Source organism: Brachyistius frenatus, unplaced genomic scaffold (genome assembly GCF_029030835.1).
Source record: "Brachyistius frenatus isolate BFR_SWC_R1_liver_20210118 unplaced genomic scaffold, ASM2903083v1 Contig_15, whole genome shotgun sequence".
NCBI classification, from domain to species: domain Eukaryota; kingdom Metazoa; phylum Chordata; class Actinopteri; family Embiotocidae; genus Brachyistius; species Brachyistius frenatus.
Window position 1 is genome coordinate 1,088,594 of NW_027210614.1, and position 14,954 is coordinate 1,103,547.

Sequence of the window (14,954 nt, forward strand, 5' to 3'; positions counted from 1 at the left end):
GACCTCCTGTAGAGGACAGACGTGGGGCAGACTGTTTCTCCCACAGGATCTTCAAGAATCTTTGAAATATGTTCTTAGGGGGTTCCCGTAAAGGGTTAAATTGTTGATGTTAAATGGTATGTTGGACTCTGCTAGCTGCCTGCTAATTAGATTGTAATTACAGCAGAGCTTTGCGAGCCTGTCTGGTCCAATTAGAAACGCTTTTGTGGCAAGTCAGCCTGACCTTTCTTTTAAAACTTTTCTACTTTAAATTAACCACAAATACAAGGGCTAAATGCCCAAAAATAGTTGTTCCTAATGGTCAAATTATAATGTTTATGAATACTACAGAGACACATGAGTTCACATAATTCAAGTCACATATTGACTTTCAGCCAGCATTCTTACTTTATAGAAAAAAGACACAAAGTGCACAACTTGGTTGCTTTACCAATTTATGCATTTATACTAAAATAATTACCACGAATATAGTTTTACAAACATATTGTTCAGCATATACAGTAAATGTGTGTATGAAGTGAGGAATTGGACTATGGCCCAATCTGTTTTGAACAGTGGTAGTGTGCCCTCCCTCTCACTGAGAGGAGCTCTCAGACTGACTGAGGAGTGTCTCAGGCATCCACAGCACACCTGGTCTCCATTATCTCTCCATTTCACAGGCTTTCACCCCCTAACAGGGCAGCCTGGGAATGGGCCTGGCTCTTTCATCTTCCCATCATTATAGCAGCCAGCCCAGGGTCAGGGCCCAGTCTGACAGGCATTCCAGCAGCAATACACAACAACTGATTTTGGTTAAGGTTTAAAAATTACAAAACCAAAGTCAGAGAAATATTAACAAGAACAAGTCTCAAAGCAATTATTGTATTAAGAATTCTTCGAAGAGTTGACATTCTCCCCAGAGCTATGCGAAATATGGCGCTGCATCCTAAAGCTGTGCCCCCCGCTTCCTCAACAGCATCGCATTCCCTCACCCATGCCTTGAACACAAGCTTCCTTTGTGGCACATGTGTACTCTGTCGCACTGGAAAGTATAGATACACAGCTGTTCTACTGTTTGCTGACAAACACACCGGGAAGACTACAAGAGAACTTCTTTTTTTCAAATCTTCCGATGTGAAAGTAATGTTTACAAGTGTGTATTGATGTCATGCTGAGTGTTAGGTTTATTCTGTTGGTTTATCACTCCTAAATCTTGTCCGCGGAGGGACATTTGAAGACAGATCAAGGAGAAGCCAAATTCTTTCCCTTCAGCTCTTTAACTGTTAAAGGGATTTAACAGACCCCTCCAGACAATCTGTGAAACACATTTATGAAGAAAGGATACACCACCTGACGGTACAGGTCTGACATGGTCCAGCCATTATCATTTTGCATATGAGAACAAAATGAGGTGTGATAATTGATCTCTCATGTACTCCAGCTCACTCTCTCACGATACTATCAGCACAGCTTTGTTTCAAGGCAAAAACACTCCCAGGCAGAGCTCACCCGAAGCCTTTTTAATGCATCATCACTTTGAGGTTACAGAAATGACACTATGAGAAGCACTTTGAAGTGAAGTAAAATTATCCCTTATTTCTACCCCCACAAATGATTTATTAAGGGGTAGAGGGAGGGGGAAAGGAGGGGAGAGGGGGGGGGTGAGGAAAGGCAAAGGGCAGACGAAGGATAGAGAAGGACAAACACATTCCCAGCACATATTCTCTTCATTACAAGTGGAGGGGTGGGGGGCGATCATTCAATTACTGACTGCCGTCACAGGCTAATATTCCTGCCTGTCAGGGCCTATTCTGGCACAGTTTTGGTCAGAGTTCTTCTGATGGACCTCATTTCCTATTAAACAGAACCAGAAGGTGCTGTGAAAATGGTGACACCTGATCCTGTGTTCAAGAGATGGGAAATGCTTCGGCAAGGCCCAGGGCCTGCCAAGACACCTTCCCCAGCATGAATCTCATGCAGTTGGGAAGAAGTAAGGTGACATTTTTAGACTGCTGACTTAACCATCACAGGTGGGGGTTAACACTGATGTGCGTGTAGTATCATTTTCTGGCTATACAGCGCAAAGTCAAGATGTATCAAGCCATTGTGAATCTTGAAACTTCAGACTATAATTCAAAAGGGCTAGTTTTTAATTTTTCATCCCATTGAATTTCTCTTTGATCTTCACTCACCCATCATTTGATCTGACAGATTAGATTGAATTAGTTTGACCTGTCCTCAGGGGTGTAGCATAATTTGCCTTTGACATTGATAGGGGCAGAAGACAATGTGGAAGAGAGGCATATATGGGGGTGGAAAATGAGGAAGAGCTGTAGATGTGTGAGGACTCTGCGGCTTTCAGGCCTAATGGTGAAATTCCTGTTCTTCACGGTCAACTATGTTATTTCGCCAGACTGCCTGTCTGGGGTTAACCCTTGACAGTGGTGGTACATGCTGCTCATGTGCAGCTCAGTTAGGTCTATCATTGGCTTAGTCGCAAATGAAACCAGTATGTCCACAGTATTTGCTGTTGACACACTTCAATTTGCTACTTCAGTACAGTTTAGACCAGTTTACACTCAATTCTACATAGAAAATGTTCACTTAAGCCTTCAACAGTTTTAGTCACGCTTTGCTTAAAATCTACACATCTTTGCAATTTTTCATAAAATTCCTACTCATTCTGTATGCGCTACATTTCAAGGTACTTTCACATTTTTGGGTGTTAATGTTCATGAACACTGTGGAACAGGACACATTGGTGGGGGTAACTCCCCTCTTGGTGCTGCCCAGTATCACTCCAAAGTGTATAATACACCCATCAGTCCACGAGAGGATGTGTCATGCCTTTCCTAGGCATGAAAATGCATGTACGACCAGCCCAGTCACATGACCAGAAAGAGGTCATGTGTCAAAGGGTTATGACGTCAATGTTGGGATGAGGTAAGGGCAGGTGGATGGAACGAACACTGGAAGTTCGACTGCGAAAGCGATGTTTGAATATGTGAGAGAGCAAAAGTCAACATGGATTTATTTTTAAGCTGAAGTTATTGTAATGTATTAAACTCAAGTAATGTACGTGAAGTAACTTACGTGAAGTAAACAACATTACTTACTTAATTTTACTTATTTTAACTAAACTTTTCCCAAAGCAAGCCAAGTAGTTTTGGTCCCTAAACCCAACCAAACTGTGACTGTGTCACATTTAACTCAAACCACGATATTTTCCTAAACTTAACCACATGCTTTTGGTAGCTATACCTAAGGCACCTTACTTTTTACATCTAAACAAGGCAAAATGTGAGTTGGTACCCTTTAATGGACTGAAAGGTGTATTACACGCTTTGGCCTTACATCGGGTTGGGTGGTGGTGTGCTTACGGTTTCTGCTTTTGTCGTATCAAGTGGTCATACCAACCTTGGAGAGCTATAATTTTCACTTAAGAGCAGCGCCACATTGACATAGCACAACTACAGCTTTTAAAGTCATTTGGATGAGATCCACCCAATGTAAACAATTTATTCCCTGCAAAGGTTGAAATCCGAAACTGAAGAGCTTTGGAAACCCCAACAAGTCACTATTACAACAAAGCAAGAACTTAGACCTCAGGATGGTAACACCAACTAGCTTGAGTCAGAGTACACAATTACAGTGAGTGATCTCCTCGCCACTGGAGCCTCGCTATGAAAGAGAACATTCTGCGATATGTCAGGGGTTATTTGGGATATGTAAAAGGTGGACTGGTCTAAAGAGACAAACGACTCTAAGCTGTCAGCTGCACCTCTGACTGAAAAGACTGAGTTAGTGAGGTGCAGTGAGAATGATAATTAAATATGGGGCCATAGATTGGCAAGGTGGCCCCTGTACCTTTAGGCCAGGGAAGAATGGGTTTCGGAGCTAACATTGCCCAGGGCCTATGTTAAGACTCAGGCGCTAACCCAATTTCACACTGTGCGACTAGGCCTGGCCTGTTTCAATGCAGCATCTGAGTGTGAGTGCCATCTGGTCCAGGCCTGTGAAGGAAATGGCCTTGCTTTTCACACTGATCGGATTAGGGTGTTTTTAATTCATTCGGGATGTGCCCTTGCGTGTTAATTGGCTCAACATGGCCAATGAATCTCGCCTGTTGCTGGCCACGGGATGTCTTCTTCTTTAAACTCTTTTTGGAGGTTTGATGCTCCCAAGATTTCAGGTGGTTTAAAATTTTCCTGACAAATCAATACAGTTTTAACCAGGTTTATGAGAATATGATTGATGTATAAATTATTAAGCAATTCTGTAATACTGTCTGAGCAATATAGCAATTTAAAGATTACAGTGGAATAGTGTTAGTTTATAGCTTTTTGAAGCATTTAAGAACATTTTATTTGCATGTCAGTTTAAAGTATTTAAAAAATATTTAAGAAAGTTTGCCAAAATGCTAATTCAAAATGCATGAAAATTAACACTATTTTAGTGAGTAGTCATTATAATCTTGCCCATACTTGAAAATGGAAAAAAAAAAAAAAAAAAAAAATTGATGCACATTTAACAACTAATTTAAAAAAGTTTTTTTTTTTTCCTTACTTACTTCTTGCTCCTCACAATGCACCTCATTTTAAGATACTTATTTCCAAACTTGATTGACGGAGCTTCTTCAGATTACATTAGCTGCACACAGCCACTTCTAATTAAGAATAAGTTCACAGTTTTTGCTTAACATGTACTAATTAGGCACTAACAAACCTTACAACCAGTCTAAATATAACACAGCTTCAGCAGCTGAAGAGATCTGACAAGATCACTCTACATATTAATTAAACTGTGTAAAACCATTAGAACTGTAACAGTTACATGCATGTATGGGTGGAGGCTAACAAGTGTTAATGATCATTTCCAGTCGCTTTGTTTTTGTACCTAAATGTCTGCTGAGAATTTAGTTTTGCTAAACAGGCAGAGCTGGGTTGGCTGTGTTTTCTTTGGGAATGGTCCAAAATCTCAGGCCTCCTGAAATAAGCACTGAACTGCACGCTGTTTACTGAGTGTTTTGCATTGTATTTTAGGTGTGAACATGGGTGTAGTACTTGAATGGTAGCGGGAAATTCTAACTCTGTAAAATTGACTTGGGAATGAATTTTTTAGGTAAGTAAACAACCTACAATGCTGTGAATTTTAGCCACCTTGGCTAAATGTGGCTGTTGGTGTGGCATACTGTACGACATGTCAGCTCACCAAGAGACAATTTACAATCCAGAAATACTCTCACTGGTCCTTGTTTTGCACGCCATTTACTGGCATGGCTTATAAAAGCACATGGTACAACTCAGACACCAATTAAAAGTTCAAACAGTTCAACTTTCATTGAAGGTAATGCAAAAAAACCCCCAAAAAACGAGTAGATGGGGTTAAGTGAGGGGAGAAGTCAGCATGCAGGCAGAGGTCCGTAAAAGAGAAAAGGTAAAGTCCAAAGACATGCAGGAGGTCAAAAATAAACAAATGAAAACAGCATAATAGTTAATTTGAATGAATGAATGTGGATGTGGCCCTTCCAATTTTAAGACTCCCAATTCAAATAATCTATGAAAATATACAAAATGAATTAGGCAGAACAGGCTATATTAGCAGGCTTTAACTTTGATAGTTACTTTTTGAACCGGAAACAAGGAATGCGCTTAAATTGTCAGTGAATTAGGAACACATGATTCATAAAATTAGACATACTTTGATGTTGTGTTTGCATTTTTAAATTGTGTGCCAGCATTTTTAAATAAAGATTTTTTTTTTTATTTACTTATATTTTGTTTGTTTGCATATGTTTTCTCAGTTAAGGGGATCAAATTTTAAGGGCAATTGTAGCGCAGGCAGATGTTGGGAATCAGGTGACAAGGAAAGTCAGGCAGGGCTGGGGTTACTGCAGGACAGATGGAAGTGGCTGGATCCGAAATGACAGGATAATTGGTGGATGGCAAAGGACAAAAGGAAACAAGTAATGGATGAATGAATTCTGACAGTTTGCAAGCTTACACAACAATTTAATCAACTTTGCATGTGAGAAATGAAACTTTCTGTTACTTGAAGCAAAAATAGTATGACTACATGGTTGTTTGGTAAAGGTGTGCTGGTGCAATGTAAAATGTAAAAAAGTGTTCTTCAGCAATAAATTACAGAATGTGTTGGTCTTGGTCTCATTTCTTAATTATATATCCGCCAGTTACATGTGGCAAGTTAAAAAAATTTTTTTGTTGATTTTCCAATACAAAGTTATGTTAAGGACAATGTACATCCAAGAGAGAAAGTACAAACATTAGGGGAATTTCACTCCAATGCCAGAATTGCAGGAAATACCAAAACAAATATAAAGTGAGAAGACACGTGCAAAAAGAGAACTAAAATGAATTTGCTACATTGAAAATGCTCCAAGAGCAGAAGTGATAGTCATGATTTGGATAAGCAGCACCTGTACAGAGAGCCAGGCTCAAAGCTGCTACAGAATAGTTTTCATAAAAGGACTACTCTTATGTCAATTTATTGAGTTTTGATATTCTTTTAACTATTTTGATTTCCAATATTTGGCCAGATTATCCAGCTAACACCTGTTTTGAAGACTGCTGAGAAACTTTCAAAGTAGATCTGCTCAGCCAATTTTTTCAACAGGTGACACCGTGGCTCCTGAGATGACTGGCTGGTCAATGTCCGTCATCACCTGGGGAAAACAGTCTTATACCAGCAAGCCCTTTGACTGTTTACAGTTGGCTCTGATGTCTCTGTATATACTTTGATACACAGGAAGATAAAATTTGGTCCTGGGTTCAAATATGATGTTTATTGCTGCCGGTTTGAAGGTTTTAAGTCAAGTTTCATGTTCTATTGGAACCCTTATATATAAGGCTTCCTCTGGGCTGTGGACTATACAAAGATATCACCACAGTTCTATAAAAATCAACACATATTTGTGTTACACACACAGACAGACAGACACACACACATTACAGATTGGACACAGAAATATCTTATAAACTTTGAATAACTTTAAAGCGTACATCGGGCCCATTCATCCTTGTTACTTGAATATTTGCACAGCCGGCAGAGATGAAATCACTCCTCCTCTCAATCTGGGGCATTTACGTTGTGACAAATTCCTTTTGTAGCATATTGTTTTTTCCCTATTTGTATGTCTTTTGATATTTGTTACATCTCTGTATTTGTAGTTGCTCTTAATTATTGTGCTTTCCTTGTTTGTGTTTTAGTTTTTGTTACATTTTCACCCTTGGAGTATATTTTTCTTGCTGTACTTTGACTCTTATATGCGTTTCTGAATTTGTAGCATTTTTATTTTTTTATTTTTTTTTCAGTGTTGGGTTCACCATACCTTCCTGTAAAGCATTTTTTAACTGATGGCTCCACTGAAAGACATAAATTCTCCACTCAACAATGCCAGTGTGTCACTAAAGATATAGAATTACTGTGTAGTGTACAAGGTTTTTTGTTGAATTTATCCTTTTTCTTATTTTTCATTGCTACAAATACTAAAACACATACACGAGTTAAAGAACAAACTGAGAAACCAGACATAGAAGCTATTATGGAATTATGAAAACAACCAAAAATTGCGCAAACAATTGAAACTTCTTGTAATTAAGTGTCAAAAGGAACTAATTATTTCAAAATGATGCCTTGTGAAATGTGTGAAAATATCTAATATGTACAGGCAAAAAAAACATGCTTTTAAGAAACAAATAAAAGTTTTCAGTGAGCATAAGAGAAATGAGATTTGTTCTGCATGGTTTCTTTTCAGTAGTGCACAGACAGCAAGAGATCAAATCCATAAACAGTAAAAGATGAGTCCAAAACCAGTACAGCTTATGCTCATACTTTTTTAATGTATCACAATGAGCAAGAAACATACTTGATGAAATATTTTCAAAGGAGTATATTCAATTACCATCTACAATCAACTTAACTAGGACAACAAGGTTTTGTGACAAAAGTTTCTTTAAAAGTCTGAAGTTCCATGTGGTTGTATGTATGTTAGTTTCCATGTAATTTGGTACAGTTTGGAAATCTTCATATAATTACAGTAACAAAAAAGCTAACAAGACTACAGTATAGAAAAGACATCAAGAACAACATTTTTGGTTTAACTTGCTCTTTTTTGTACATTGCAAGGCTGTTTTTTTCTACCCTCAGATGGGCTGCCTGGAGCCACAGAGCCATGCTTGTGAGGCTCGAAGGAGGAGTAATTCAAGGAAACAAAAAGAAAAACTAAAAGCATAAAAAAACATTGTGGCACCAGAAGTCACAAAAGGAACAGAGAGCTCCAAGTAACAGTTCATCTTTGAAGTTGGAGCAAATGGTTGTTTGGTTGTTAGTTTGGTTGTTAATTTTGGTTAATACGCTTTTTTAGTGTGACTGCCTCTTTAAGAATGACAGCTTTGAGAACCCATCCCCTCTCTATGTTATTAATTTCTCTATTTAGATTATGTAACCAACAGAGAGAGGGGTGAGCCGCCATTTGACTGGAGAGCTTTACTTGTCGACCAGAGACAAGCACAAGGAAATGAAACGGGTAGCATCATGAACTGGAAGAAATGAAGCAAGCATCTCTGTCCATCCTGTCCTGAAGTTTGGAAAATGTCCATCAAAGAGCAGAAGCAGAGGCAGAGCTGGAGAAAGAAAGGACAGACAGAAAGGAGAAAGAGGCAGCTGGAGCCACTTAAGTTCAGTTTCATCTAAGGACCTTCCTCTGCGTGTCACGCATGTCCATTGGTTCCAGAGTCCATTCCCATTACAGAGTTGTCAGTAATCAAATAAGGAGGTGGTTTTTAAAGCTGTTTCGAGCCTGCCTTTGGCTCCCATGCCCAGTTTTGGTATGCCCACAGCCTCTCATGTCCTCCCAACAAGATTTCCAAAGCTTCCCAGAGTCCTTTTTATTTCTTCTCATTCCTTCTTCATCTCAAAAACAAACAAACAAAAAAAAGTTGATGTCTTGTTTTAAATATATCTATATCTGTATACAGGTACATGTTCGTTTTCACAGTGGGCAAAAGATGACCTCTACAGCAAAACCTTGTCTTTATCTCTCTCTTGTAATTGTCCATTAAAATCAAGTATCCAAATGTAAGTCAGTGGATCCATGAATCCACAATAGCTTTTGTGCCACAATAAAATATACAGTTATCTGGGGCACAATTTTTTTTTTCTTTTTGTTTCAACTGCATAAAGCTTTGGCCACATTCATATATTCAATCAAAGTAAAAACTGCTCAGTGCTTCGGTATCATCGTTCTCATTTCTGATCACCATCTTTTAAATTTGATTTTCTAAATTTCAGTTATTTCTAATCCAGCTTTGTGGTTCAGGTTGTTTTGGTGTGTAACATATAACAGAAAACAAAAGGCAAATGAAAAAAACATGAATTGATGCTGGCTCTTATGAAACACACACACACACACACACACACACACACACACACACACACACACACACACACACACACACACACACACACACACACACACACACACACACACACACACACACACACACACACTCAATGTTGGCTGAATCTAATGTGGAGTCTTCAACTCCCTCTTCCACAAAAGAGCCCAAAAGATTACACTTTGGAAATAAGAGAGCAAACAGTATCATTGAGACAATGAATATAAAGAACATTATCACACCATAAAGTGGCCAGGTCATACTTTTTGTTTTTGTTTCTTAATTTCAGCATTTCAAATTAAAGCTAGTGTTAATTTATGATAAAAAGTAATATACAGAAACTAAAATAAAATACAAATACTTAGAAGAAAATAACAATACATGTCAGTCATTATCTGAAAATTAAAATAAAACAAACATATTTGAGAAAAACTGTACAACTTAAGAAATCTTCAAATGAGAAAGTACATATGAACAGTATTTCAGGGAACTGGACTTGAGAAGTTGCAAGCTTGCAGACCAGATCTACTGACTTTCAACAGCATGCTGTGGTATTAACACCAAATCACACTTCTCTGCCAGACACAGCACTTTTAAACACTTCTGAGATTGTGCCTTGTGTTCATTGGGGCAAATATATTGGCTATACAAGAGTGGCCAAAAAGTAGTTCTTCACAAATTTAAATATGTCTTGGTTTTGGTTTAAAAAAATTAAAATTCTAGCTCATCAGATCATCAGTGAGAAGGTGAGGGGTACCTATGGACATCCATTTCCATTGCAACAAAATGAAGTAGGCGACTTCTTTGGACATGAAAGCTTCCTAACTATTTGAAACCAAGGGACATCTTCAAAGAACCTCCTACTTTTTCCAGAAATAATGCTTTGGAATGAAGATGTCCCTTAAAAACCTGTAATCTATGTGAAAGTGGCACCCTGCAGACACATGCGACAAGTCACTGGTGGACCTCCCAGGAAAGGGGGTAACAACACCTCAGCAAAACAGCCATTATTTCCCTCTGAGACTAGTTGTAGGTTGACTGGCATAAATGTTACTAAACCTATGAGACGCATCAGTACCAGATGTATTATATACATTTTTTGGTAACCACTATTACTTGCTTAACAAGTGAGCAACAACCTTGACTGGATGGAGGGATTTTCAGCAATGTTCCATGCCAGCACAAAATGACGTATGGAGGTTACTTTGTGCAGCAACCAATGATGCAAAAAATGTACACAAGTTTACAGTCACTTTAAAAATGAGGGAAAAAAATAGATTGTGACAATTAAAAGCAATCAAATGAAATAGGATCAGTCCTTGCTTAAGAAAAATCCATTGTGATATTTGGAATGCACTGTTCTTTACAAACGTTATAGATCATTGGCTTTAAACATTGGTCTGTTCAAAAAGAAAATCGGCAAAATGTCCTTTGGAACATATATTCACAGTCTTCAAAGTTCCGTTTTTGCAACAAGAAAAAAAAAAAGGTGTTGCAGAGGCAAGAAATTGGTTTATTGTTTGTTTTAGTTAAAGCTTAGCCAAAAGCAAAATGAGCATGCATCTAGGTACTTTTTTTTTTTTTTTTTTTTTCTCAAAATTCTACATTAGCAGCAAAACGTATGTCGTTGAAGACCAGACCTTATACATTTTCTTAAAAAAATGGACATTTGAATGTGACAAAGTCAAACAAAGATCAATAACCTCTATCTTACAAACTGCAATGGCTCTGTAACGGTGCTACTCCACAATGCAAGGACAAGGGCCCTTTTTGGTTTTTGGTTTTTACGTAAAAAAGCCACCTGTTTGCTTGCAAAGAAGCAGAAACGGCAACTCTGATGCGTACTCCTTTATCTTTTAAAACTTTGTTTTCTTTCCTCTAAAAACAGCAACAAATTCTCAAGTATAAAGAAGCCTCTTTTCTCATCTTTATGCACCAATGGTGAAAGTGTTTAGTCTTTGGATTTTCTTTTTGTCTTAAAGCGTGAGAATTATTATTAGTATTATTTTTTCATTTTCATTTATGACAACAAAAATGTCAAAATGAAAATAAAGACTGTAGCCACACTACATGAAGAACAAAAGACCTGCTTTGTAGTATACATATCTACAAACACAGGAGAGCAGAGAAAATTAAGTGCGAAGAGAGGAACAAGAACAGTGAGAATTAGGAGTCAGACAGTGATAAGTGCACAAAGGTAACACAAAAATTAAATAAAATAAAACTTTCAATATTTCACCCAGTATCTTTTTCGTTTTGGTCAGTGCAATACCAACCAGACCATAAAATTTAAATAATTCTAAAAGAGGATCCTGCCTTGTCAGGAGGGGCATTTGGGTGAATGTTTCCCAAGAAGCTGAGAATAAGACAGAAATAAAGTTTAGATAAATTACCTGTCCATAATCTAGACTATCGGAATGACCAAGACAACATCAAATGAAGTGTCATAAAATTGGACAATACAAAAGCTAAATGTACACAAAGTTTTTTTTTCAACCTACCATACTGTTTAAATTCATTTCCAATGCAACAATCTACTTAACACCAAAAATGCTCATATCTATCATAAATACAGAAGGTTGATTTTTTTTTTTTAATCAAAACTCTTTTTATCGCCTGTTATTATGTCTGCAATGCTCTCCTTGTCTGGATACAATGGGATTGTGATTTCCCCACTTTAAAAAGATTTCCAATATTAAAATCAGCAAATCATTTACCCTTTTCGAATGCCCAGAAACAATGCCTTATTGAAATTTCATTAAACTTAAAACTTTCTCTTGAATCAAGTTCAGAAAGGAAAGAAATAATGCTCATCTCCTGTTAGAAACAAAAGGTGTAAAGCATGGAGTTCTGTAACAGAAAAACATCTGTGAGCTGTTGACCTGAGAATAAAATAGACATTACATTATTCTTTTACTTTTGCAAGCCATTGGTATCTGAATGCTTAAATAGCAAGAAAACTGATAGACTATTCTCCCATACAGTACATACTGGCTTATTGTGACTGTGCTATTAAGTAGAAATTATTACAAAACAAAAGGGACAGCTTGTTGACTCGCATTTCTTCAAAAGGGTTCTTGGGCCATTTGTCAACTTTGAGGCAGTCCATTGCCATACAGTACAGCATTCCTCTACTATTACCCAAAACATAATTGCAGCAATCTTTTCTGTTCTCACATATTAGTATGCATGTATTTCAGTTGAATTCAACAAAAACAACAACAACAAAAAAAACCACAAAACAAAACAAAACAAAACAAACAAAAACAAAAAAAAGTACAAAATGAAAACCAGCATGTTGATATGGGAAAACAATCCACTAACATTAAAATTTTTGGTTACAAGCTTTGGAATTGCAGTTAGTCTTTACACATCTTTTTCTGAAATTGGTTTGTATACTTTTAATGTATTTTTAACATTGCTGCTTTTTATGTTTTTTTCCATTTGTGATTTTTTTTTGTCTTTTTTTTGGTGTTTTTTAAATATTGTCCATCACCGAAAGCTCTTTTACAATCTGATGGAGTCTGTTCCTACACTAGCAAGATTACTACTACAACTATTACTGTCTTTGACAAAGCCAGGCTGCTGCGGCTCCTCTGCCGTCCTGCCCAGCCTGTCTGCTGACTTCTGACTGCTGTCAGAGTCAGACTCGTCGGTAAAGACGTCTGTTGGTATCGAGGTCTGAACTCCTGAGGTGCTCAATGAACTTGAGGTAACCGTTGAAGGTGAGGACACTGGAGGAAAAGAGGAGGAAGAAGAAGAGGGACTAGCATTGGGTTTCCCAGCTAAAGCTCTGGAGAAAGGGGCCTGGGGCCAGGGTTTGCCGGCAGCTGTGGTGTTGAGTGGGGTAGTAGAGGAGGAGCACAAGGAAGAGGAGACAGCAGAGGATGGCATGGTGGCTGATGTTGTTGGCGGGGGAGGAGGGCTGCTGATGGGATGAGTGGCAGACTGCGAGGTAGATGCGGTGTTAGGATTGGGGAAGCAGGCTGAAGAGTGAGGTAATAAACTAGTAGCGTGCTCTTTGGCATTTCTGACTGATCGCTTGATTGTTCTGTGTTTGTGCAATGCCGATTCCAGGTGTTGACTGAGTGCTTTCTCCCCATCCAACGTAGTGTCACAAGCCAGGCAGTCGTAGAGACTTCCCGTCCCTACACCTACGCCACCGGGGACACGCAGCAACATTTCTTGCAGGTTTGCCACAGACTGACCAAAAAAACAGTTAGATTTAAGGTGGGTAATAGCCGCTTCTTCCTTGGTGAAAACAGCTTGACACTTGCGGCATGCCAGTTTATACTGCACCTTGGGGACGATGTACTGGTCTAGATGGGGGTCCACAGCTTTGCCATCCCTCTCGTTCTGCTCAGAGGGTACTTTATTATGAGAGGAGGAGGAAGAGGAAGAGGAGGAGGAGGAAGTGGGGGGTTCTCTGTGGGGGTTGCCCTTTTGCTCCTCCGTTTTCGCTGGACCTTTGGCAGAATCTTTGCGATCCCCCAAGGTTTGAGAGGGAACTGGAGTTTGGCTCGCCTTGGGTTGCTGGATCTGCTGAAGCTGCCGCTGCTGCTGCTGTAGTGCCTCCTGCAAGCTCTGCTGATATTGCTGGTAATGCTGCAGTAGGGACCCTGGAGACAGGCCCATCAGTGCTTGTGACAATGCTGGGTTGTAAGGGAAGAGACTTTCCATTCCATACATTGGTTGCAGGTAGCCCCCTTGGAGAGCCCCAGGGATTTGCGGGGTGTAATATGGGGAGAAGCCAGGCATGAAGTAGGGTAGAAATTGGTTTGTAAGGAGAGCTGTGGGGTCTGACGCCAAAGCAGCCTGCAGGGCCTGAAGCTGGGCAGGGTCTACCACATACTCCATGCCAGGTGTGGGCATAGAGGTGGCAGGAACAGCTGTGTCTGGTTTCTCCTTCTTGGCGCTGGCAGCAGAAGTGGAAGGGGCAGGGGTGCTTCCAGTTGACGATGGGGTTGAGTGCCTCTCCGTCTTCTCCTTGGCCTTCTCCTTCTCTCTTACCCTCTCAGTATCACGTTCTTTGGGGGGTTCAGGTCGCGAGCTGGACTGGGTGGTTGAGGAAGTGGAGTTGGATGTGCAGGTGGGGCTTGAGTGGGAAGCAGATGTGTTGGTCTGGGCTGGGCTGGATGCGGCAAGAGACGATGAGGAGGGAGGCTTGTTGGGCATTTGAGATGTGGGGAGGCTAGGTGAGGGAACACTGGCACCAGGCATGTTCAGGAGGTTTGAAGGTTTTGGAGGAGTTAAAGCTGTAAATTTTCCAAATAGACACAAATTTAAGACTTAATAAATATATCTCTTTGATGGCTGTACAATTCTTTTTTCAAAAGATGATTCAGCTGCAACAATCAATGTAATCTTTTCATTACATAATGGGGAAAAAGAATAATCATTACGTGAATGATAATAAGCTCATGTAATCTTCACAAAGTCAAAGTCAGTCAGAGCGAGCCTTTTGTTCGCTCTATTAGGGCATCAAGCGTTGGTACTTAAGGCACAATGTGTACTTAGTAGCACATGTCAACAGTGGAAAAAGGCCAATAAATCACGCTC

The 14,954-nt window shown here is 39.3% G+C and overlaps 1 protein-coding gene across 4 annotated transcripts in view; it reads right to left on the reverse strand.

The window, feature by feature from the left end:
• Positions 1 to 7,824: 7,824 nt before the first annotated feature.
• Positions 7,825 to 14,954, reverse strand: part of zfhx3b (zinc finger homeobox 3b) — a 210,358-nt gene continuing 203,228 nt past the window's right edge. For all 4 annotated transcript variants that reach the window (XM_069693479.1, XM_069693478.1, XM_069693480.1 and 1 more), the window contains one exon: positions 7,825 to 14,650. In XM_069693479.1, coding sequence (XP_069549580.1) covers positions 12,903 to 14,650 — 1,748 coding nt within the window. In that variant the 3' untranslated portion in view covers positions 7,825 to 12,902. The remainder of the gene's footprint in view (positions 14,651 to 14,954) is intronic.